At 40.0% G+C, this 26,102-nt stretch overlaps 1 protein-coding gene across 8 annotated transcripts in view; it reads left to right on the forward strand.

Annotated features, from left to right (window-relative positions):
* The window catches only part of MEIS2 (Meis homeobox 2), a 206,284-nt gene extending 181,099 nt beyond the window's left edge, over window positions 1–25,185 (forward strand). For 3 of the 8 annotated variants that reach the window (XM_032856884.1, XM_032856885.1, XM_032856891.1), the window contains 3 exons: window positions 19,566–19,624; window positions 20,955–21,065; window positions 23,755–25,185. In XM_032856884.1, the coding sequence (XP_032712775.1) occupies window positions 19,566–19,624; window positions 20,955–21,065; window positions 23,755–24,041 (457 nt within the window). In that variant the 3' untranslated portion in view covers window positions 24,042–25,185. Of the gene's footprint in view, window positions 1–19,565; window positions 19,625–20,954; window positions 21,066–21,410; window positions 21,507–23,754 lie in introns of all 8 variants that reach the window. The other 5 variants (XM_032856887.1, XM_032856888.1, XM_032856889.1 and 2 more) reach the window with 3 other exon arrangements.
* The last annotated feature ends 917 nt before the right edge of the window (window positions 25,186–26,102 follow it).

Below are 26,102 nucleotides of genomic sequence, written 5' to 3' on the forward strand. Positions count from 1 at the left end.
TAATAAGTATAGCACCGTCTAGCACTTAATTCAGTGCATTGCATTTAGTTAAGAGATTAAATCCAATCCAAAGATTCATGGACTGTTTGCTTCACTTAAATGAATCAGTGATTCACAGTTACTGATCAACCTACTAATACTAATAATCCTATAAATGGGAATGGGCCAACCCCTGCTGGTATAATTATCAGAGGGAGGAGGAGTGGGATGGGCATGGAACAGCTGATGGCTCTTCTCACTTCTGGAGGGGGGCCCTTGATATGACAGCATTTAGGTGGGCAGGGAAGGGCAACTGTGACACCTCCCTGGGGTCCCTTCGATGCTGGGAATTTACTGAGCCTCAGCTGTCAAAGAACAATAAATTTTCCTTCAAAATATAAAACATAAATCGCTGTTTCCCAAACACTGAAAGGCAAGAAGAAACTAAATCCCCATAATAATGAAAAGAATCCTGTTAATTAAATCAGCAAGGTAGAGAGCCTCCCTCCTAGCACACGGCCCCGGTGAACAGTAGAATACCTTGGAGACTGAAGCTGAAATCCAAGCCTTTTCTAGGTTGCAAGCCAGCATCCTGAGGGAACATTTAGAAGAAAAAAATCTGTAAGCACAGGATAAGTAAACACTTTTTTTTTTTTTTTTAGAAGTTGTACTTGGATTATGTTTATCTGGGAAGGGAAGTTGCAAAACAAATTGTAAACCAGGCTCAGCATATTTGTGCCAACCCTTATCAGATTTGCCACTAGTCAAGGGTAAACTGAAGGACGGGTCTCTGTGAAGTAAAACGTAAAAGCCAGTCTATGGGGTGCTTGCATGAAGAGAGAAAAATGTCATATCTTCTGATTTTTTTTTTAATTAATTTTTTCAACCATAGCCTCTTTCAGTGTATTTGGCTCTTGAACATCCTGGATCAGATAGTTTACCATGATTAAGTGTTTACTTCACACATCTTTCTTTTTGTCTTGCAAAGCCATTGATATAGATTTGCGGGTTTTTAAATGCTTGGTTAATTGGCTGGTCTACTAAGAGAGAGTCGGTTGCTGTGGTTGAGGAAAGCTGCAAAAAACAGAGGTTAAGTTTCCTGATGAATCTGTCACATTTGGGAATTGAGGGCCCTGTGATATTACTACCCTCAACCCGCTGATAGCAATTTCTGTTCCCATCAGTGGGAGCCTCACAGGGAGGAGAGTCACACCCTCTCAGCCCCAGCCAGCTTTTGGTTTTACTCTCCAAACCAACTCACTTCCACCCATAATCTACTGACATTTAAGTCGGTTTCGACTGCCAGAAGAGTGCTTTTCAAATGAACTGAAGCCCATTCACAGAATCTTGAGTTTTCCCTTCGGAACTTGCCCATATTCCAAAGTACAAAAACCACCCAACTCTCTTTGAGACCTCAACATTTAACTAAACTCTCACATAAGGATTAATTACGCACTAGTCATTGCATCAGTGTCTTTGAAAAGTATGTTATGCCCATCATAGGACATATTTGCAGTACATCAAAGTTCACTCAGGCTTCTATTTGCCTACAGCAAAGATGTGTTTTTAATCTGGCACAAGAGTTTTCTTACCATCATCATCACCTGCATTTTCCTGGTATCACCGTTTATCTTTTATCACACACGTACACACATGGAAAGATAATTTTCAAGATTAAAGGTGGCTAGTACTGCAGGGAGGCCAAGTACTTGGGTATAGTTTTATTTGTTTTATTTTAATGTTTTTAGTGGGGTATAGTTTAAGACCGATAAATAGAATTGGGTCACAATCCCTCAGCTCCCACCACACCACTAAGCGCTTTGGCCTTGGAGGTGAGAATAGCTAGAAGAAAGGAAGTAACAAACAAAACACAGCTCAACTCTAGCTTTCCAGGGCTAAGAAGAACGTTAAGAAGTAGCCAGTGGCCACAGTGCAATATCCAGTTCACTTGATTCCCGGGACGAAGTGAAACAATATGGTGGATCCCAACTCAGTCCCAACTCTGACGGTCCCACCCACAGTCTGTCATCAGGTGGGTTATGGGTCATGGTCTGATTTCCTTTTAATATGGTGTAGTTGTTTTTTTCCTTCCGACCCTTCCTGTGTGCTTGCAAAGAAAAAAAATCTCCTTAAGGATTCCTTGCTTTTTTAATTTTTGTTTTGTTTTTTTTTTTTTTAACTGAATGTCAAGTCAAGAGAGTTTAAATTCACGGGGTATCCTTAATGGAAAATGAGTCTGTGTGTGTGTGTTCAGTGTATGTGTGTGCAAGCATATGGCAAGAGACAAGTATCGAGGTTTTTAAAATTATTATGCTTTTGCTTTGTCTTTATCATCTTTCCCTGCAGGACTTTAAGGAAATAGTTGCTTTAACATTTTGTTATTTGGAAAGGGTTAATAGGTGATATTAAAGCTGTGTTTCACCGGCATTGTTAATGAATATTTTTAGTCACAGATACGTGAGTGGCCATTATTTGGTAAAGAATAACTCTTCAGGATGGCAACCACCTCCTGAAGGCTGACACCTATGCTTGTTTAATGGAGAGTCTTAAAGGAAATATAGGTTTTATGCTGGTGAAAAGTTCACTTTTAATTTCTTAACATAGAAACTTCTCAATCACATCTAATGGATTAACTTGGAAAAATAACCTAGCTAGCATTTTTACTGAGCACCTACTCTGACCAGGCTGTCAAGCTAGGCGCGAGGACCAAAGTCAGTCAGAGCTTGAGGTAGACAGTTCATCTCAAAGAGGTTCCAGAATTAAATATTAGACATAACATTAAATTTTACCTTCATGTAAAAACATACCTTTTGCATTATTTTGTATATCCCTATGTAACATAAACCACCAAGTAGCTTTTTCCCTTCCATGTAGGGGTTTTTGAGGTGTGGGCAGGGGAAACAAACATCATAAAAACTAGCAAATCTCTCTGCAGCCCCGGGGGCCATTTTCTGTTTATACTGACATCATTTTGACACTTTAGCACCTTCCCCCCCGGCCCCCAGGAGTAGAGGCGGGGGGTCAAGTCTTCTTGTTAGGAATTTTCAAAGACAAAGTTGTAAAAGGAAAAAAAAACGAAGTTTGCATTCCTTTATATATTTGGATATGACAGATTAAAAGCAAGGCAGGTGTGCAGAGTTTGCTTAATCCCTCACCAAGGTGGTAATCTTGGAGGCTTTGATGTTGTCTGGTCACTAGGCCCCTGAGACTTTGAGGGACCAAATTCCGTTGACTTTCTGTGGCTTGCCTGTCCCTTCTGGTGTTCAGAAAAGAAAGGAAAAGGTCCCTGCACCTTCTTGTCTCCTTCCTTTATTGTACAGTTTGCTTTGTTTGTTTGATTTTAAAACTGCCATTATGTGAAAGTGTTGCAAGTATAAATAATTGAGAAGATAACTCTGTAGGGAAACCACTTTTGCTGCCTTTGTGCAAAGGCAGCTCATTATGGCTCAGAGAGGCAGTATTCCATAAGCGCAATTATGCAACATCAGTATGTCATGGATATTAACCAAGGGGAGTAGATAAGAGACGGGGAAAATAATTTTATAACTTATTTAATTAAATTTATTTGGTTTTTCAAATAGTTCCTCCAGTGTATAATTTTCCCGACCCCTCCGTCGTTGCCGGAGTCTTTGTAGGACCGCAGTTCAGCATCTGGTTTTTGGCATTCCTCCTTAATTCTGTATGGACCTAAAATGTATTTATATCGGGGTTTAATTTCCACCCAAGGAGAGGTTACCCATGAAAATGGAAGCGTAATTTGGTCATGAGGCTGTTATCCCCCCCAGGGCTTACAGCGCCAGTTAATATATGTTAATACAGCAAAGTGAACAAAAGGTTAAATAAGTGGGTCAGGCTCGGAACAAGTCCTCCACTGCCTCCTTCTGCTTAAACGGAAGGAAAAGCCCATAATGGCGCTCGCCTGACTTTCACCCCCATCATTTTAAGAATTGCTTTGCCAATCCTTCACAGCAAATAGTAATTTTAAGTGGACCAAAACAGAGCTCAGGGTGTTTGCACTCCATGGTAATGATAGAGTAGCTGTGTTCCCTTGAGTCAATAAAGCCCAACAATTGAGTCATTTTTGCCTCCTGTGAGTGAATCACTGCTGTTAGCCTGAATGACAGGATTGCTTATAGAACTGGAGCCCTTCGCCGGGCTGACCTCATCCCAGGACAGCAAGGTTCAGAGGGCAGGCAGGTGGTGTTTAACACAGTTCTAAGTAAAAGCTGATTTCGTACTCGTAAGGCTCTGTAAATAAGAGCGTAGCATCGGTGGGGGGAGGGGAGGGAGGCGCATTGGACGTATGTCCATGGATTTTATCCAAAGCAGCACTTCCTCTTTTCCTGTCTCCTTCTCCTTTCTTCCCCTTAACATCCCGCCCCCCACCACCACCTCCTCTTGCTTTCTCTCCTCCCCATCTCCCACCCTTCATACACATAAATCTCCCACACTTGTAGTTGGCAAGCTAATGTCAGGTGGCCACAGCCCAGTCCCTTTTCTGATTAATGAAAGATGCAGACAGTATTGCTGAAAGGAAAATGATCTTACACTTGAGCGTTGTCTTTGGTGTCTAAGAATCATTCTGAAGCAGAAATGTTAGCCATGTATGGCCAAATACTAAATAATAGCTGTTGTTTTTGTAATAGGTCATTGAGAAAATAGGAAAGTAGGAAACGAGAAAGGTCAGAAAAAACAGTGCAGCCTAAAATCATCATCTAATGATTAAATCATCTTTGAGATAGAAAACTTCGAAAGTACATTTTCCAGCCTCATTTCCAAACCCTGTTTAATTCAACATTCTGGGCGTCAAAGTTCTATGGAGTAGTCGGGTTTTGTAATTTTGGAAGTGGAATTGTGAACAGTTAAGATACAACAGAAGAACCCAAGAAATGGTTTCTGTCTCTAGAGTCTGACTTGGGAAAATATGACCATGGAAATCCTTTAATAGGGTAATTGACAAATCCTATTCAATGGATTCTTTGATAAGTTGTTGAGGAATTGTTTCAAAATACAATTTTGGTTAAAAACTGGAATCTTTCTTCATTTAAAAAAAAATCCTTGGGAACCTAGTGCCCCTAAAATCTTAATAAAATTAGAAATTGATTTGTACCATCAATCCTTCTTAGAGATTTTTAAGATGCTTAATTAAGCCTATGAAAGTCTGTGGCATACATAACCAAAGCAGCAACACCAAGCATTCATTTTGTTCCCCTTAGTATTGTTCCCTACATTTATTTGCCCTACTTACCACCCCTATTCTGGAGAAACACTTCCTGATGCTAATGTCCCACAGAGCACAATTTGGGGAAAACTTTCTTAGAAAAATATAATGAAAAAGAATTTATTTTAAGAAAGTTTTCTATTCTCCTTTGCTTTCTGAATCTCACAAGTCTTTCTCCTTCATTTCCTACTCACAATTCCTGTCCCAACACACGCACGCACCATGAAAGCTCATTGACTTCAGTTCCCATTACTCTTGGTTCATTCTCTCTTCTCAGGTCAACCAGACTTACCAAGCTCCAATATAACTACATCATCTGTTCCCCAGCCTAGAAAAGTCTGATGCTCACTTTCTGCCAATTCAAGTCCTTCTCTCTCTATACCCTCCATAGAAGATGTGACTGGCATCTCTAATGCCCAGAAGGATTCCCACCTTTAAACTAAATACCTCTAGTCCATGTCTTTAGTTGTTTCTGAATGCAATGATAACCAGACCAGAGCCAGGAAACCAGAGTTCTTTCTCATCCTAGCTCCTCAGGGATTCAGCTATGCCACTTGAAAAATGAGGGTAAGAAAATTCTGACAAGCTATTATGTTCTCAATTCTGTGCTGTTTCCAAGGTGGAGGAGCCCTATTTTCATACACTCAGTTATTTGTTCACCAAACATTTTATTAAGCATGTACCCAATTCTTGACACAAACTCAATAATAATAGAATTGAGATGTGGTCCCTGCTCTCTAAAGCTATCTGGTGGAAGATGGACAAGTAACTTGTGGTCATGATATTGAATAAATGCTGTGATGGACATATTAGATAGGTGTACTGACTGAGGAAGTGCTTCCTACTCAGACTGTGGAATCTGGGAAGTTAACTGCAAAGAGATGCTCCCTGAAGAGAATTTTGGAGTGTGTGTTGACCAGTTGGGCATGGGAGAAGGGCCAGCCCAGACAGAAGGGATAGTGTGTTCCTGGTTAGTTGGCGTATTGACTTTATACTTATTTCTTATTTTTTTCTTAAAGATCTTATTTATTTGACACAGAGAGAGAGCACAAGCAGGGGGAACAGCAGAGGGAGAGGGAGAAGCAGGCTATCCCCTGAGCGGGGAGCCCAATGTGGGGTTCAATCCCAGGATCCTGGGATTATGATCTGAGCCAAAGGCAGATATTTAACTGACTGAGCCAGATATTTAACTGACTGAGCAGATATTTAACCAGGAGCCCCTATACTTATTTTTTTAAGTTTATGTATTTTGGGGCACCTGGGTGGCTCAGTGGGTTAAGCCTCTGCCTTCAGCTCAGGTCATGATCTCAGGGTCCGGGAATCGAGCCCCGCATCGGGCTCTTTGCTCAGCAGGAAGCCTGCTTCTCCCCCTTCTCTCTCTCTGCCTGCCTCTCTGTCTACTTGTGATTTCTGTCAAATAAATAAATAAAATCTTTTTTAGAAAAATTGGACATTTAAAGTTTATTTATTTTAAGTAATCTCTACACTCAGCATGGGGCTCAAATTCATGACTCCAAGATCAAGAGTCCACTTTATACTTATTAATTGCCTTTTTGTTTATTTGTACATTACCTGACTCCAAAGTCAGAATCTGTGACCCTTACATCAATTTCTAAATTAAATTATTTTCAGATAGGCAGTGATGTTACTTGATTGTGAAATAGAGATAATTCAAATGCCCTCATTTTTATTTCTAATAGTTAAATTAAACCACTTTAGGGGAAATTCTGATAGGTGTGAAACATGAGTATGCTCTAAAATTCTTTCTAATTGCAGTACAATGTGTTTGTGTCTTTGTCTATTGGAGATTGTAGCTTTGTGTGCAATGTCAGAATCAAAGGTTGACGTCTTTATTTCTCTGCAATTCAGGGTGGGGAATCCACTAACTAACCCTCTAAAGCTAAAATATTTAAGGACTAAAGCAGATGTGGCATAACTGCTGGTTTGCTAAGTCTCTTGTGGTTTATAAAGATATATTTTATGTCTTTTATGATTACGGGATGATGCTAAAAATTTTGTGGGTAATAATACCGTCGCATTGGAAAGCCTGCATATAACATCTCTGGAGAAGATAGAGAATGCTACCTGGCTATCGAGTCAAAGTAAAAGATGTTTAATTGGTTATTAAGAAAAGCAGTTAGGAAATTTTATTTGGAATTTGGTCTTTGACGTTCAAACATCAGAAACGTGAGGACGTTAAGTCCTACATTCATAAATAGGTTTTTTTTTTTTTTTTTTGCTTCTCAACACGATGGGATATGTTTTAATTTTAAGCATTGTTAAATACATAACTGTTAGAATTATAGCTTATTTTAAATGACTTCAAAATTTTTCGGGTTTTTTTATTTTTTTTATTCCTTTGGCACCTGCACTAGATGCCGACATAAACTGGTTAAATAGCATTTGGTTTAAACAGAAAGACAGAAACATATATGCATATTTATGATATTTTGTTTGTTGGATCTCTCTTAATATTACTTGACTTTCTGTGTTTTAATCTCATTTTTTTTGTATTTTGGGTTGAAGCCACTCCAAAGCTTAACACCTAGGAGATTTCTCACTTATGGTTCCCTTTAAAAGTGCTAAAATCTCAGCCTCTCAAACAAGAGACCAAGCTACAATTTAAAGAAAGCAGTGGTATGGATAAAGGGCCCTAAGAATGTTGCCACCTTCTGCATGTGTCTTCTGCCACATCCTTTCTTTTAAACCAGCAGGAGAATTGAAAGAAGGATAAGGGCTTGGCCCATCCAAACACTCCTGGCAAGACAAGCTGGTCTTCTGAAGTTTCCCCTGCTGCTTTAGAAAAAGGAGCCCCACAGACAAATGAAAGAGCCACGGGCACATTCACATGCATAACACCTTCCCTCCAAACACCAAGTGGCTTTAGATTGCTGGCGTTGGGGTGCTTTGGCCTGAGATGAAGAATAGATACTTGAGAACCATTTGTTTCCACACCATTTTGGGTGAAGTGCTGTATTTTTCACCTTAAAATGCCATTTAAAAAGAAAAATATGGTTTGAGACGAGGACACAATTTGGAAGCCATCACACTTAATGGAGTCCCTTTTAAATGTAACACTTTGTCCTATCAATTCTCTTCTAAATTAGTTGTCACTACCTAGAGGAACCCTACCCTTGATTGTCTTATGCTATTGCTTAAACACATACAGCATCCTATATGTATGTTCTTATGTCCAGTTTTTAAAGCTCTCTCGTAAATTCTATCACTTAAACTTACCCTTGTTAAATGTGGAGTGGAACACGACTTGTGCCCACGGGGTGGCCAGTGTGTTATTACCATTGGCTTCTATATCTGGTCCCACAGATTATACCAGGAATAAAACATAAAGCAGACTGGACCTCATAGAAAGAAGGCCCCAGTCACAGAGTTTTTTACTGACAGTTGACTTGGCCGGCCATTTTTAGATGGACTTTGTAAAATCTGGAAGATCTATGAAAAGGAAGTAATTTTCAGAGGCAGCCAGGCAATTTATTAGACTTGTTGACACAGCTCTGGAATACTCTTATAGTTTTGGAGTTTTGAAAAGATGAGAGAATTTTGAAGTAAAGTTTTCTTTCCAACCCTTCCCTCTTCTTTTGTCCTTTGTCTGGGTGGCCTACCTAGGTCCTCAGCCTGGCAGTCCCCCTGTCCACTCAAAGGTAATATTTAGGAAGTTGAGTTTGCCTCTCCTCACTACAACAAATAGACCTTCCTTCTAAATTTCCAAGTTTTGTCATCTGTACACCATACCAGACCAAAAACAGATTCTCAGGTTTATGCTCTTAATAAAAAGCTTCCCTTTCGTCTCTACCACCTTAATCTGCATTCACTTCATCTCCCTCTCTTGTTTGGATTAGACCCTTCTACATTCTCAGCTTCTACCTTCCCATCAGCATAGCTCCTCAAGCACCCTATTTTGTGTAATCATTCCCCTATTTAGGATTTTCAGGGATTCAGCTGGTCACTTGAGAACATCCACTTTTGCGGGGGAAATGGCAGGTGTTGGTCAAAGGGTGTGACTTCTGGTTGGAAGATGAGTAAGTTCTGGGGATCTGATGCACAGCGTGGTGGCTGTAAGTCAGCAATACAGTACTACTGTGTACTTGAATGTCGCTGAGGGAGTTGATCCTAAATGTCCTCACCACAAAATAGAAATGGTAACTATACGATGGAGGTGTTAGCTCCAGTGGTCATCCTTTTGTGATACATATGGTTATTGAACCAACACATTATACCTGACACTTACACAGTGACACAGGTCAATTATATCTAAAAAAAACTGGGGGATGGTGGGGGACAAAGAGTTTCCACCAGCTTGTCTATTAACCCCTGTCAACTTTTCCAAAACCAGGAGCCAGTGTGAATTCAATCTCCTTGCACAAAATGGGCCCTCCTCTACCTTAGTATCTAGTGCATGCCATTTCCTTACTTGCTTCCTCTCCAGTATTCTCTGTTCTTTTAATCTGGTTCAGCTTTTCCTCCTCCATGTATTCAGTGATTAACTTCCATCTGACTTTGAAAACTGACCCTCTCGCACTGACTTACTTACTGAGTGGGGAATGTGTTGATTTGCAATTTTTATGTATTGTCAAATTGTGCTTTTCACTTTCTTTCTGTGGGTGCAAAGAGTAAAAATCTTTAAAAGCATGAACTGCATTTTCAAAATTTTTAAAAATAGAGAGAGGGTCACATAACTATTTATGTATTACCTATAATTTCTCATTACATACGACCTTGTTGTATTTTGTCATTAAACTGTTGTTTTGTTAAGTATAGAATGTGGAAGATTTTTATGTGACACATGCACAGATTGCTGTGGACCTTAAAGAAAATTCATTCCAATTTTTATAGGATGGGAAAAGGATGGAAATAGGCTTTACATGATCCCTGCTACTCTACACCTTGCTTTCCCTTCCGACCTGCTCTCGTTCTCCCTTTGGAACTCAGTCTCTCACTGGGATACACACACACACACACACACACATACACAGGCACACACCCAGAGAAAGCATCTACCAGTGCAATTCTATCAACATTGAGGAGGTGGGTGCTTAATAATTTTTGACTGACCGAAGGGCAACATAGGACAAAGTAAGAAATGAGGCTGAGAAAAATCTCTATTCCCCCTGTAAAGTGAGAGAGGGGGAGAAGAGAGCAAACACTAGAGTGTGAAATGACTGGAGCAGAAGCAAGGATTTTTTTAGTGACTCTTCTTTCCTCCTTTGTTTTCAGCATTCCCACCCACAACATTCCTGTCTCTGACCTGTGTGACCTATGTGGCTAAATATCCTAGACTTCATAACTCTTATATATATATACACACACACACACACACACACACACACACACACACATATACATACTCTTTATATATATATAAAGTTATATGTATATATAAGTATATATATGTTTGTATATGTATATATATGTATATATATGTTTGTGTGTGTATATATATATATACATACACACACATATATATGTATATATGTAAATATAAATATAAATGTATATATGTATCTTTATCAGCCTTTCCTCCAGAGTAGCACAGAAAACCTAGCTAGCCAGGTGTTCATCTCTGGCATAATTTATCACCACATGTATATGTGTACGTGCATGCATATATATGGGCACATGCACATACATGGACATACATACATATGGCTGATGACTTCTCACAGTTTATCTCAAGGCCACAGTGTTTCATGTTCCACTTGGTTGACAGGGCTTCTCTGACCTGACAGATTTATCCATTAAGAAAATGTATGAAACCAGCTTAATTCTTAGCAAGACAACGCATATGGCTTATGTAGATTTTTGTTGTTGATTTTCTTTCCTTATATGTTTGTTACTCAGGAAGTCTGTGTCAGTATAAATCAGTAGCAATGAAATCAGCATTATGGAATCTTTGATACTGCATTTGCTAAAAGCTTTCTGGATGTTTAATTCAGCTTTTAATGATTGATATTATTGACAGGGGAGAAACATTTTTGATGGATATATTTGTTCACAGATGTAAAAAAAAAATGTAATCCTTTTTTCCCTTTGAGTTAAAGAGTACAATGCTGTTGGAGAGGAAACAGTTCAAATGTGGTCATCACAGGTTGGTGGCACCAAAAATAGAAACTCACTTAGGGTAAAATTTGCTGTCAGGAAAAATGGAGCATTCTTTCTGAACTCAGGAACGCGTGGTTCATGTGAGCTTGCTTGTAGATGGTTGCTACAATAAGGCTTCTTTCATACAGGTGTGTTTATGCCCCAGGCTTGCTGGCCACAGTCCATTCCATTTACAGAAGCTGAATTAAACAATAACTACCGCATTGCAAAAAATGGCGGTGGGGTGGGGGAGAGGAGGGAGAAAGGTGAGCGTCAGAGGAGATGCCTGAGAGCTTTGTTAGGGCCAAGAAAAACCCTGTTGCAGTTGTCAGAGCTTGTTGATGTTGCTGGGAACGGCACTTTTTTTTTTTTTTCTCCTGGATTTTGTGGTTCTGCCTTAGGAAAGAAAGTAAAATAGAACGGAAGAACAAAGTCCTACTCTATAAATCAGCAGCTGCTCCTTGCCAGATCAAAGGAGTGACATTTTTGCTCCTGGACTACTTGTCCACTTGAGGGCTTGACAGGCAGCTAACAGCTGGCCTGCTAGACTGTATGGGAGAATCAGCCTACATCTTCTTCCGAGCAGATGACAAGCTAATCAGAGAGATAGCCATAGCGGAGGGCATATGAGTGCACCTTGATCTCCTCAAACATATCTAATACATAATTGCTAAACAGCTTGGTGCATTTTTGGCAAGTTCATGCTTTGGTAGTTTCCACTGAGAAGTAGGATAAAGAATTAATACTTCAATCAAAGGTGATCGTGAAGGCTGAAAGATCCCAGATTTGTTGGGATCTTCTCCTCTTAGGGTGAATTAGTAAATGGCTAGGAACATAATGAGAATTGGCTTAAATATATGTAACTGGTATCAAATGACTGGTTGACTTTTCAAAGCCCAGTCAGGCTTTAGTGTTTAGGCAGAAGAACAGGTAACAGGTAATCGGTAATTTGAAAGCGATGACTCCTGCTTTTTATGCCAATAGAACTGAATGAATTTGTAGATGTTCTGTGTCTGCAAAAAGTTGTTTTCGAAGTCTCGTAAGGTGTATGGCTATGCAGATCTGGAATTTTAATGTCAGTAGTAAAATTTCCAAAGTAATTCAGTTTCTTGTTGATTTCCGTCTGCCATAAATCATGTACGGGACAAGGTAATATACTATAACTTGTGTCTATTGACTTAGTATTTTATCTTTAAGAGGACAGATCCTAGATATGAGTAGCTGAGGAAGTGTACGTGTTTTCCCCTCCCTTGCTATCAAGTAGCTTTTGAAGGATCACTTTTATAGTACATGATAAATAGCCACATATGAATAATCTGATGGCAATTCTGCAAGAGTAACAGTCCTTCAAAATCATAACCTGCTGGGATGTTTTGTTACATGCCATAAGGTCTGATTATACTTATGGAAGAGTGTTTATTGTCACTTGGTGTTATAAAGGAAATAAAAGATAATTTCCTGTCTTAAAATTTCCCAAATACTTTTACTAAAAAGTCTCTACTGTTGGCCATAGTACCTTTAATCATGTAAGATGCCAAATTCTCCAGTTCACCTTTAAAATTTTTTAATTATAAAAATAATTATACTTATTATTGAAACTTAAACAGTAGGGGGACCTGGGTGGCCCAGTCAGTTAAGCATCTGACAGAGTGGGTCTTCCTGCTGGGTGTGGAGCCTGCTTAAGATTCTTTCTCTCTCCCCCTCTCCCTCCATGCCAAGCAAAACCTGTACGTGTTCACTCTCTCCAAAAAAAAAAAAAGAAAAAAAAGAAAAGAGAACTCAAACACACTAAAGAAATACACATTTTAAAAAAAAGCAGAGAGGGGAAGAAAACTCTACCATCTTCATCCTATCCGTCCCTGAGAGAACAGTTTCCACAAAAACATTAGCCATATTTTTTCTTTAGGAAGTACAGATGGGGTAAAAATGAATTAAATTAGTATAAATTTTTTAATCTCTTGCCTTGAGCAACAAACGACTATTTAGGTCTGAGGTAACTTAAGAGAATAATGCATGCACTTTCATATCTAAGTTTCATGATTAAAACAATCTTTATAGGTTTCTCCGGAAGAGAACTCAATCATTTATGTGGTATGTGATCTAGAGCAGGACGTCTAAACTTAAATGTGCAGAGATCACCTGGAGATCTTTTAAAATACGGACTCAGATTCAGTAGTGCCAGGGTGGGGGACTACTACATTTCTACAGTTCTAACAAAGTCAAGGTGATGTTCAGGTGACTGGTGGGTGGAACACACTTGGACCCGCAGGGGTGTAGAGAACCATTTTAGAGAGTGGGATTCCAAAATAGCTTGTCCCACTACCCTGTGCCCCAGCAGATGTCTACTCCAGTGTCTAAAATCTGCCCCCCCCCATGGCACTATACATTTAAATTAGCTGTGATCTCTGGACCCTACCACAGAGACACATGCTACCTGAAAAGGGTAAGGCACATTATCACCCTCTGTTCAAACCAGCATGGATTGGCTTAATAGTCATCCACCTAGTCTTAACTATTTCTATGAAAGAACAGAGCTCTTTAGGAAGGGACTTGAGATAGGTGCATTTTGAGTGTATGCTAACATTTAATGAGCTCTTACTATGTGTCAGGAACTATGCCATGGATTTTACATACAACATGTCCCTTAATCCTCAAAACAATCTAGGAAAAAAGAAAAAAAAAGGAAGGAAGGAAGAAAGGAAGAAAGGAAGAGGAAAAAGAAAGGAAAGGAAAGGGGAAAAAAAATCTGGGCTCAACCCCTGCCCTATTATAGACAGGAAACAAACTGAGACCTGGAAGTTTAAGTAGACTTGCTCAAGGTCACACAGCAATTAAAGGGCAGAAAATATGAGCCCATGCTCTCCATCACTTTGCTCTATGGAGAAGTCTGGAATATGGAAAAATAATTGTAGAGGGTTTACCCAAAATAGGGTATTTTAGTAAAGAACCCATGTAAGCCCTTGTAACTCTAGGGAAGATTTAGATAAAAAAATATTGAAAAAATGTAGTAGAAGGTCATTAAAGTATTAGCTACTTTATAATTTCGTCCAGAGCCTTTCATGTGTTGGGCATGAACATTCCACTACTTGGGGTGTATTCATAAAGCCACAAAATGTTTTTGACTCCAGATTAGTATCATGTGTTCATATTGTAAGTTTATGAGTAATTAGTTCATGTGTTTTGGAGTTATAGATAAGTCAGTATCTCTCAAATTATAAATTAATCTGTAGCTCAGGGAAATTAGGTACTGGAAACGTGTTTCTGAGCAGCCCATGAATCTCATTCGTTTACCTTACTTTGCTCACGGTTGTCTGAGAGAAAAGACCCCTTGTCTGGCCGTCAGTAAAAAACTTAGGTTTGCACCATGACCCAGTCATTCATGCGCTTGAGTACATGTTCAAAGACATTAAACTTGCTTAGCTCACCAATTGAACCATTTTTGTGTATCTTACTGAGAAAACCCCACTCAGCCATAACCACGGCACATAGGAAAAAAACTTGCTCTCTGTGTGTGTGAACTAAGAAAAACAGTTGCTAACTGATTTGTCAGGGTTGAGGCTTCCTTATTTCAAAGGCTAACCGGTAGCAAGCTTCGTGAATAGGCACCCTCACTGAGGAGTCCCACGGCCGCCGCGGAGAGTGGAGAAGCAGAACTTGTTCATTTTTCGACAGGTCCCCAGTCACCAAGCTGCCTCTAACACCTCTTCCAAGTTAACCCGATCCCTCTTCAACAGCTCAGCCCCCTCCCTGGACCAGACCAATCCACGGAAAAGTTTCCATGCAGGGATTCCTGGTTCCTCCTCAGGGCTGGCGGCCTTCCAGGTGACTCCACAGAGGCCTGCACTTTCTAACAAAAGGAATGCTGCCTAAAGAAGTTGGTTACCAGGTGTGGCATGAAGTTAGTGAACCAGAAAGAAGGGATTTATCAGTCATTTAAAAAGATGTGGGGGAGGGGCGTAAAGAAAAGAGAAGAAATCGACCAACAAGCAGGAATGACACCTAAGCCTACTTCTATCAATCTCAGATATGCTTTGGAGTGAAAAACCTTTCAGAGGAAAACCGCGATGGTCAAATTTCAGCGGCAGAAAAATATGCAAAGCTGAAAAATTTGGCTCTTCTGTTGGCGGGCCGAGGTGGGGTTGGGGCCGGGGAGGTCTCTAGGAGCTCTGTCTCCAGCAAGACAGCAGGATGAGATTTCCATGATGTTTTATTCCCTTGGGGTTATTCTTTTTAATATATTCTTTTTTTTTTTTTTTCATCTCTAAGTTGACTCGGAAAGGCCTCATGATTCTTGGAAAGTCATTGAATTCATTTCTATAATTGAGTTATTTTTAAGCTAACAGTCAGTATATAATTTTTAAGAATCACACATACTAATGCATTTTCTATTTTCGTAAAATTTAGTGAGAAAGTAGATAGTCTCAGTAGATACTCTCCAGAGTCTTTGTGTAAGCCTGGATAGTAACTTTGTGTTCAATACAAATCAATGGAACTAGAGCACTTTAGGGTACTCATTCCCTAAGGAGTCACTAATGGAATTATCTGTAGCCCTTAAAAAAAGTCACAATGAGGCTAATGAAAATTTTTGCTAAGTGAAATCTGGATAAGGCACTAGGCTTACTAGCACATTTTATTTATGGCATTTATCAAATATGGCACGTTTTACACACAAGTTTTACAAATCTCAGAATGTTTTTAAAAGCTATTTAATTTTCTAAAAAACTTTGTAATTTCAGGTTAAATTGTTTATACCAATAAAAAAGCATATTATATATCCTCAACTTCAAAATCATTCTGTGATGACATTAAAACTTAGAAAATTTTTTAATATCAGATACAGATGAAAAACCTAACAGTCTTTAAATTGGAAATAACTTGTGGGGGTTTTCATTAAAGTTGGGTGCAGCTTGCTGCATTTTGGTTAGTTGGATGTCTTCAGCAATTTTTCAAATGTTTTGGGTTTGGCAAAGTCCAAAATGTTTTTGCCAAGACCCTCTTTTCCCCTTATTTTTTAAACCCGTGTGAAATTCAAGGATAACTTAATCCATATGTGTCTGATTCATTTACACTTAACTCATCAAAATGTTATTTTGTAAGACCCATTTAATATCCAGAAAACCTTTTGAGTCTTTTTAAGACAAGTCTTTTGTCTTTGAACCAGTGAGTTGCATTTTTCCATATGAATGGAGTTTGGGCCTTGAAAGATAGAGGATCAGTTGATTTTCAACTTAGAGTCTTCAAATTTTAAGTAGGATCAAAACTTGATATTCTGTTTACTGCTTGAGCACTGAATAAGGTCATTTTAAAATATAGATCAGAGGAAGTGGAAAAAATTTCATGTCATGTAATTTGGGGAAAGACTGCATTTGGAAATTTTATCTTAGTAGTACTAAAGAAATAAAAGTTACTCCTAGTTTGATTTTTTTTAATCTTTAATTAAATGGCTTCATCTTATGTACACTGATAGGTTTTCCAAGAGAGGCCTGTGGATCATCAGTACTGTGAGGGTAATCTCATTTTTTTGGTGTGAAATTGTTCTTACAGTCAACTCATTAATTGTTCATCTTTATAACAACATCCGCGGTGTTTATAAAAGATATCCCAAGATCAGGGGAGTTGACAATTGGCAGGAGTTGTAAGTGAAGAGATTTCTGAAAAATTGGGGCCCATATGTTTTTAAAATTCTGTGTGATTTGAAAGAATGTGGTAGAATTATGAATCTGGCAAGATATAGCACTATGGATCAAAAACATTGTTTGAGAACAAAAATTCAGAGAAGCTAAATGGAACCCAAGTGAAAAGAGCAGCATCTCCGGGACCCTTTGAAAAGGATCTAGTTGAAAACCTTCAGAAGCATCTATGCATATTTGTTTAGTGGAACTGGGCACAGAAAGGCCATCGCCATAACTGCTAGTGAACATCCCATCCATGCCATGGTAACTAGTTGAAAATGTAATACTGGAGTGGCATTTCCAAGTTCAGCGCTTCTATAAAGACCTGCGAGCACACAGAATGCTTTTTTAATGTTCTGTATTGTTGTGTGTCCCCCATTGAACAACCTTTTGAGCGGACCCCGTTTTTACTAATGTAAACATTCTGACGAGTATCCAAAGAAATGACCTTTGAGTGAACCTCTAACCTTCCCCGTAATTATTTGTTTGAAGACAGTGTGGAGTTCTCCTGCTGAGAACTAAGAACCATGATGCCTTGCAGCTCTGTGAGGAAGGGAGTGTTTGGGGGAACTGGAGAGAAAGACATAAATAAGGGAACAACCTCCAGATGTAAATAATAAAAGAGTAAAAGGGTGAAATTAAAAAGGGAAAAAATAGCAATTCGTTTTACCTAAAGAGTTGGCCCATAGGAAGAAACAAAACCAGGATTAGCAGCACATAAAAAGAGGTGAAGCCTCTGCCTTGTGTGTCCTCCATTAGAAACTTCAAGGAGGAGAGAGGAGGTTTCTCCCGGGTGCTCCTGAGCATCTCAGTTGGTCTTAACCTGAGCTGATAAAGGGGGTTCCTGGTGGGGGGGGGGGGGTGTGAAAAGCATGGGTCAGTCCTCCTTGGTTCCAGTAAAAACAGTGGGGAAAGAGGAGATAATTAAGTTCCTTTTCTGATTTAAGAGATGCTTCTGGAACCCTTTGTGATCTGATAGATATTCCTTGCTAACACTTAAGTGCCAGGTGGGAATAAATGTGCAATTTCAACTCTCCTTTTGTTTTCACCTCTCACTGCCCGTCACTTCTCTCTCCTCCCCACCCTCCCCACCAGACCTGAGGGGGTGTAGCATTTTTGACAACTGAGCTATACTTGCTTAAGTAATAAAGAAGTTCATTGTTTTGCAAACAAACACCATATGCAAAAGACTCCTTTGGTTTCTCTTGCCGCTATTAGTCTTGGGCTTAATTGTATTCCCACTAGAGTGCTCACAGGAGGCCTGAACAAGTGTGGGCTGCTGTCCTCCTAGGAAGGGGCTTCAACTCCTTAGGAACGCAGAGCTGCCAACACACACTAGAATTTTCCTGGCTAATTTCAAAGAATGGGTTTTCAGTTCCTGCCTGTGGCCCCATGCGGGCTCATTAATCATTAAGTCCCCCTGCACTTAAGATTTGAAACTGGAAATACTGGGAGATGTTGTAAGTGGGTATATTTTTAAGGGACTGCTAGCTATCTTCTAGGCATCCCGCCCTCCCTCTGTGCCGCCCCCCCACCCAAAACGCACAGCCAGTGAATCGTGTTCATCAGCTCAAGGGTGCGGGCACTGGGCATCATTAAATGCACGGGGACAAGGGTAACTCGCCCATGGTAGAAAATGGTTTTGTTTTTATTAAATTTGGAGAAATAAAGGAGATTTCTTATCATCTTACTCTGTTTGTACATGAATATTTGATGGGCATTATTAAACATTAAAGTAACATGAAGTAGGCACTTATTTTTGGATTTCCCACAAAATTAGATCCAGGCTTCTAGACGAAATAACTGCTGCTCCCTTAAATTCCTGTGATTCAGCCGCCACCTGATTTGAAAACGTTTCTTGGGCTCTAATATCAACCATGTGTACCTGAGGCTCTGTCTTTCTAGTGGGTTGAAAGGTGGCCGGGTGTATGGCTGGCAGTTACCGTATCCCTGCCCTGGGTATCCCAGCTTAGACTGGAGAGGCCGCCCCCAGCTGGCACTGACCTCTAAATGACCCCTAACTTTACAGGCTTCAACTGCGGGAGTTGCCGAAGAGCAGAAGTCTTTCTGGCCAGCACTTATTACTGCTGTGTTGGTGATAAAACTTCAGACAGCCTAATTGATGGCTTTGCTGACCTAACAATACCTTGTGAAAGCACAGTGCCAGAGCCTGGTCTCCATTTATGACCAGCTGCAAGGGGAAGCTGGGTCTCCCTATGATGGGGAGTTGAGGGAAAGGGGGAAACAAATCCTCCAGCCTGTGAACTTTAACCAGATTCCAGCTTGTTCAAGAAGCACAAGCACAACAACAAATTAATAGATGTTTTCTCGGGGAAAACTTTTCTCCGCCCCCCCACCCCCACCCCAGCCCCTTCCCTGAGCCTTGGTCGCCAAGTCAGCCTCCAGTGGGTGATGAGGGGATGGAGATGATCCAGTCCACTCTTTTTGAACCCTGAAAAGGGAAAATTGCCTCGGGCTTGAAAAGAGAAATTTCGGGAGATGTTTGACTGTGTCGTATTCTCCTCAGCGTTTGTGCGAAAGTGCTCACGGGGCACCGAAACCGCCTTGGATGACTGGGCTTCTCTGTTCTGTTTCAGGTTTATTAATGCCAGAAGAAGAATAGTACAGCCCATGATTGACCAGTCAAATCGAGCAGGCAAGTTCCAACTAGTATCTCCATTCATGTCTCATAGGCACAAATCCTCATCAAGTTAGACTTTAGGAGTTTCATCACCTGCTCAATAAATGCTTCCATCAGGCATCCTGGGAGAATTTTTTTTTTTTTTAATGTCCCCAGAATTCCATTCTAGGAAGCAACTTCACTAATTGGTGCTAATTGGAGATTTCCCACCCTGACTCTCCTGAAACTGCTTTTTATTTTCCTTCTGAATTGGTAATTGGGCACGAGTATTAGTGCCACAAGCAGTTTGTTTGACTGTGAGCTCTGGAATTACTCATTGCTTGTCTGCATCAATCATTAGCACGCTCTCATTTTCTTGTTACCCACAATTCCTTGGTGTCCGCGTTGCTTTCACTCCTAGAGGATCCCCTGTTAAACTCATTGTATCCATTCATTGGCCCTGACTATTCATAATATTCTAGTAGGGCCTGACGTGCTGCATGGCCAGCATGATTTTTTATTAAAAGATTATTACCTTTGTTTGAAATGCTTCACATCCATCCCACTAGAATACATGTGGGGTTTTCTCACAGTGTCTCTTTTGAGCCGTACCCGTGCACTCTCCTAATCATCCCACTTTGAGATGCCCTTAGTTTACGGAGGCATTTTGCTGTCCCGCAAGAAGGTCTATGGGAAAACCCTATTTTCCATGGGGCGATGACTGTTGTCACTCACGAGAGTGTCAAACGTGGAGATTTCCGCTGTGGCCTCAGTTTTGAAGTACGTAAGAAAATCGGTTTCCTTTGGCAAAGTTTTCCCAGTAACACTGAAATGCTGTTCCACTCCCGTAGGCCAGGGGGCCTGTCGGAGAATATAAAGCAATTGAAATGTTCCATTGACCATGTTTACATTTTCCTTGGTTCGAGCAAAAAGGCAAATGTTCCAGCGGGTCTGTTTAACCTTGAAAAACGGTGCCCGAATCCCAAGGGTTTGCGTTTGACGTGACAATCTTTCTGTAAGCCACCCGAGGGGGTGGGATGGCGTGCACACTGAGGTGTTTCTATATTGACTGGTCTCGATTTCCCTGCCCCCCCCCCCAATGGAGACATCAGGGAAGTCGTAAAGGCTGCAGACGATGACCCACCTGTTAGAGGGGCCGGGGCAGCCTCTCCTCCAGACGGTGTTTAAAGCGACTCCCACCCCTTCACCGGTCCTAGAGCCGCACAGACAGACCCCAGCCCCATTCGGAAAGCGCCAGTCGCCACGTTGTTGCTGTAACGTTTCAGTGCTGTAGCGGGAACAATTGCTGATTGTTTGGTATATCTTTTCTTCTTTCTCCTCTGTGTCCTCGAATGACTACAATCAGGTTTTCTTCTTGATCCTTCAGTGAGCCAAGGAGCGGCATATAGTCCAGAGGGTCAGCCCATGGGGAGCTTTGTGTTGGATGGTCAGCAACACATGGGGATCCGGCCTGCAGGTAGGTGCGCTCATTCCTCCTCCGGGCCTCCCCGGGTAGCGTCACCTGCTCCACCGGCCTCGGCCTCGTTCATCCACTCCGCTTGGGGTGGGCGTAACATTTGCCTGCTGCCTGCTCTGCCTGCTTTCTTTGACCTGGGGTGGGGGAGAAGATCCTCTCGGAAAGAGTAAAGAGTTTACCACAGTACCATTTTACTCTGCCCCATACACATTCTTTTTCTTTTTTCTTTTTTTTCTTTTTAAACCAAAGCGATCAGTGAGAAAGGAATCTGAGTTTCCTCCTATTTTTTCGCCATCAATTATTGCTGATTTTCCGGCCTCTTCTTGGATTTTATCTCCTTTCTAGGACCTATGAGTGGAATGGGCATGAATATGGGCATGGATGGGCAATGGCACTACATGTAACCTTCATCATGTAAAGCAATCGCAAAGCAAGGGGGAAGTAAGTACAGTCGGGTGCAATCTGTCTTCACTGTCACTGCAGAGGCTTTATTTTATTTTTTATAATTTGCCCCCCCCATTTTATTTTTCCTTGCCCATAACTGCATGCCTTTCCAAACTAAGGACCTGTTTTTAAACACCTATCACCCTCTCTAAAGGCACAGATGACACCGAGACACACTTTTGAAAAGGCCAACTGACAAGCCTGTGTGTGTTTCAAGCAGGGGAGACCGCCTCTTAGCCTATTTACCGAGGCCCCGATGTGCACAAACACAGACATCAGGCAGATATTGGACATTTAAGAATAAAAATAACGTCTTGGGGGCACCAGTTGACTGAGAGAAATTAAGCAGGCTTCAATGAAGCGATAAAAAAAAAGGAAAAGTAGAACTGTCCTTTGAGTGACATAAATCTGTCAGAACACGATTGATGCCCAAATTATCTTATATGCAAAGATGAAATGCTGCAGTTCATTATGCCTAGTCTAGATATATGACAGCAGTGACACCATTGATTCTTCACTAGGGAGTCGGTGTGTTTTGATTATTTTTTACATGTGCCTACTGACTTTCGACATGAGACAGAAAGACAGGAAAGTCAGTCAATAAATTTAAAGGGAAAGACATTTAGGAGCAACTGAATATGAAGGAATGGATTTTTCACTGAGGCTGAATGGCTGCAGTTGGATTAAGAAACCCATTAGACTTTAAAGCTTCAAGTGTTTTTGACATCTGAAAAAAATTCTGAGTCTGCCAACAAGATATATCCTTTGCCGAAGACACCAGAGCATAAAGAAATTCATAGAACATCGAAACTTCCTTGTTTAATGAGGCTGAATGTAACAACACGTACCTTGATTAAATCATTCTCTATATGTAAATAGAGGCCAACATTTTATATGAGATCTCAGGGGGTCACCATGGCACCCCATTGACGAAACCAATTCCCTTCCTTTCTTCCTTTCCTAATGCAGTCAAAAAATGTAGAAAGCAATGTTCCCTAAAACAGCTATAGAGAAAACATTTGCTCAGCTTGGATAATTCTTAATATAGGCCATATAATTTCTAGCCTATTTAATTACATAACATATTTTATGCTTCATGACCAATTACATTAATAGCTTAATACAGAAGAATATTATCCTCTCTTGATTTGATTATGCAGCCACACAATATGGTATATTTGGTACTTAATTATCATCATCCATTGAGCAGGCTGCTGTGGTAGAATAAACAGAGAGCTGGGACTATGCAGGCTGTGTTATTGTCTTTAGATGGTTTTGCCACTTCTGTTAATAATGGACCGCGGATCTACTTAACAAAATGACTGCAGCGTCTAAGCCTTTAGATTACCAGCTTACAGTGTCAAAAACATCTGTTCGGCTTTTCAACTGTATGTACTGGAGGTTAAATAGAGGTGAATAAAGCTGTCCTTTTAGCTCTGGGGATGGGCAACAATAAATATAACACAACCTTAATTCGACGAACAGGTAACTCGCAGGAGGGATCCGAATCCTTCAACGGCCGACTTCCCAACATTTTAACTCCCAACTTCCCGTCTTGATTTACAAGATTAAGAATTTTTAGATGCGTTAGATCTTATTCCTGATATGAAGCCATTCTCTTTTGGAATTTTCAGACATAAACTATTGGGCATGTCATATGACCTTATCCTGACTTCTTACCTTTGACCTTTACAATCTCTTGGGTGTACTGCGCCAAGAATGCCTCTAATTCAAAAAAGGGGCTTCATTTTGAATATACATAAAAGCTCATCCCTTCAAAATGAATATGCCATAATGTTTTGTATAATAAATTTTTCATGAAGAAATATAGATATGATAAGACGTCAATTTTATTTTAATACCTACGGTTTTTGTCCATATGTATAAATGCAACGAAGGAGAATAAACGACAGAGCAACAGTTAACTGATAAAACTTGACTTAGAATTTATATTCTTATTGCATTTATCAAAGGAATGTACTGAATACCATTTTGAAAAACAGTTCCACTTTATGACATTTAGTTGCATTAAATATTTAGTTCTGTTGTGTTGCATTATACTGCTGTGCGATGAAATTAAATGCAAACTACAATTTGAATGTCTGCAAACATTGGCAAGAATCTGCAGCTAAATTTAGATATAAGATTTGCAGTGTCTGTTTTTTTTTTCTTTTCATCTTTGATGGGTAAAGTATAAAAATGTTGAGGAATTTGACCTGCTTTCTTTTTCCCTCTCTCTTTTCAGGTTTGCAGAGCATGCCAGGGGACTACGTTTCTCAGGGTGGTCCTATGGGAATGAGTATGGCACAGCCAAGTTACACTCCTCCCCAGATGACCCCACACCCTACTCAATTAAGACATGGACCCCCAATGCATTCATATTTGCCAAGCCATCCCCACCACCCAGCCATGATGATGCACGGAGGACCCCCTACCCACCCTGGAATGACTATGTCAGCACAGAGTCCCACAATGTTAAATTCTGTAGATCCCAATGTTGGCGGACAGGTTATGGACATTCATGCCCAATAGTATAAGGGAACTCAAGGGAAAAGGAAACACACGCAAAAACTATTTTAAGACTTTCTGAACTTTGACCAGATGTTGACACTTAATATGAAATTCCAGACAGCTGTGATTATTTTTTACTTTTGTCATTTTTCATCAAGCCACAGAGGACCAATGAGACAAGAACACAAATGTGAAATCATGGGCTCACTGAGACAATTCTGTCCATGTAAAGATCCTCTGGAAAAAGACTCCGAGAGTTATAACTACTGTAGTATAAACATAGGAACTAAGTTAAACTTGTACATTTCTGTTGATCACTCCGTTATGTTGCCTCAAATAGTTTTAGAAGAGAAAAAAAAAATATATCCTTGTTTTCCACACTATGTGTGTTGTTCCCAAAAGAATGACTGTTTTGGTTCATCAGTGAATTCACTATCCAGGAGAGACTGTGGTATATTTTAAACCTGTTGGGCCAAGGAGAAAAGAACCGCGCTGGAGACCATGGTGAGCGTTTGGCTGAACCTCAACCCCCAGGAACTCCAGCTTCAAGAATGTGTTTTCATGCCCGGCCTTTGTTCCTCCATAAATGTGTCCTTTAGTTTCAAACAGATCTTTATAGTTTGTGCTTCATAAGCCAATTCTTCTTCTTATTTTGGGGGACTCTTCTTCAAAGAGCTTGCCAGTGAAGATTTAAAGACCGAGCAGGAGCTTCTTCCAGGAGTTCTAAGCCTTGGCTGTGGACAAAACAATCTCAAGTTGGGCAGCTTTCCTCAACACAAGAAAGTTATTAATGGTCCTAGCACCACAACTAGGACTTTATCAGAAACTCAAAGCTTGGGGGATAAAAAGGAGCAAGAGAATACTGTAACAAACTTCGTACAGAGTTCGGTCTATTAATTGTTTCATGTTAGATATTCTATGTGTTTACCTCAATTGAAAAAAAAAAAAGAATGTTTTTGCTAGTATCAGATCTGCTGTGGAATTGGTATTGTATGTCCATGAATTCTTTTCTCAGCACGTGTTCCTCACTAGAAGAAAATGCTGTTACCTTTAAGCTTTGTCAAATTTACATTAAAATACTTGTATGAGGACTGTGACGTTATGTTAAAAACAAAAAGGTGTTAAGTCACAAAATGCGGTAATAAATATTTCATTTTTGATTTTTGTTAGGCTTTCGTGTTTTTCATAGTTTTAAGGCAAGTTTGCACAGTGCCTACTCTTTCTACCGTATTACAAGTAGGTAGTGATTTCGTTCCCCAGAAGTTGGCCATATTCGAAACTCACCAATAATTTTTAAGGGAACCTTCTGTAGTGCTTAGTATATATTTAGCTTAGAAATTCCACCAGCAGAGAACTTCTAAAGGTATGAATTTGTGTGTGCATGTGTGTGTGTGTATGTGTGTGTGTGTGTGTTGTGTGATGAGCTGGGTTGAAAGATTACCTTCATTCAGTATGTCTAACCTCCTTTTTAGATGCATGATGTTGAAAAAAGTACTTTCTGATAAAGCTTTCCGTGTTCATCCTCTGCCAGAATAAAGGGCTTTTTCAGGGTTAATTTTACATCATAAGAAATAACTAACGTCTGTGCTCAAAGATAATTCATCTGCCTGTGTTTTTTCTCTGTCTTACTTACTAAAATACTGTTGAATATGTAAATTAAAATTTACATATAGATGTTCATAGATGAGTAAACAACTTGTATGGAGTTTGAAATCCTGAGTTGAAAAGATTACTTAATCATTAATATTTAATATAAATTTTGTTATGATGTCTTTTTATTTCAGACACCTCCACGTGCAGACACGCTAGTGTGATGAATTGGATGACTAAACGTAAATTTTTTTCTAAACAGCAAAACAGGCAATATAATGCCATTTTCAGAGTATCACACAACATTCCTAGAAATCTGTTATTGGCTTGCTGGTACTGTACAAACAATGCCTGATAAAGTGTGCAAAGTGAAAAAAAAGTGTGAGGTATTTGCATGCCCCCTCAATTTTTAAAATAAATACACTATTCCTGGAATTTTGAAACACCTACATTTTTAACCCTATGTGTAGAAGAGATAATATAAAACTAGTT

The sequence above is a fragment of the Lontra canadensis genome, unplaced genomic scaffold (genome assembly GCF_010015895.1).
Source record: "Lontra canadensis isolate GAN:19392208 unplaced genomic scaffold, GSC_riverotter_1.0 scaffold12, whole genome shotgun sequence".
Taxonomy (NCBI): Eukaryota; Metazoa; Chordata; class Mammalia; order Carnivora; family Mustelidae; genus Lontra; species Lontra canadensis.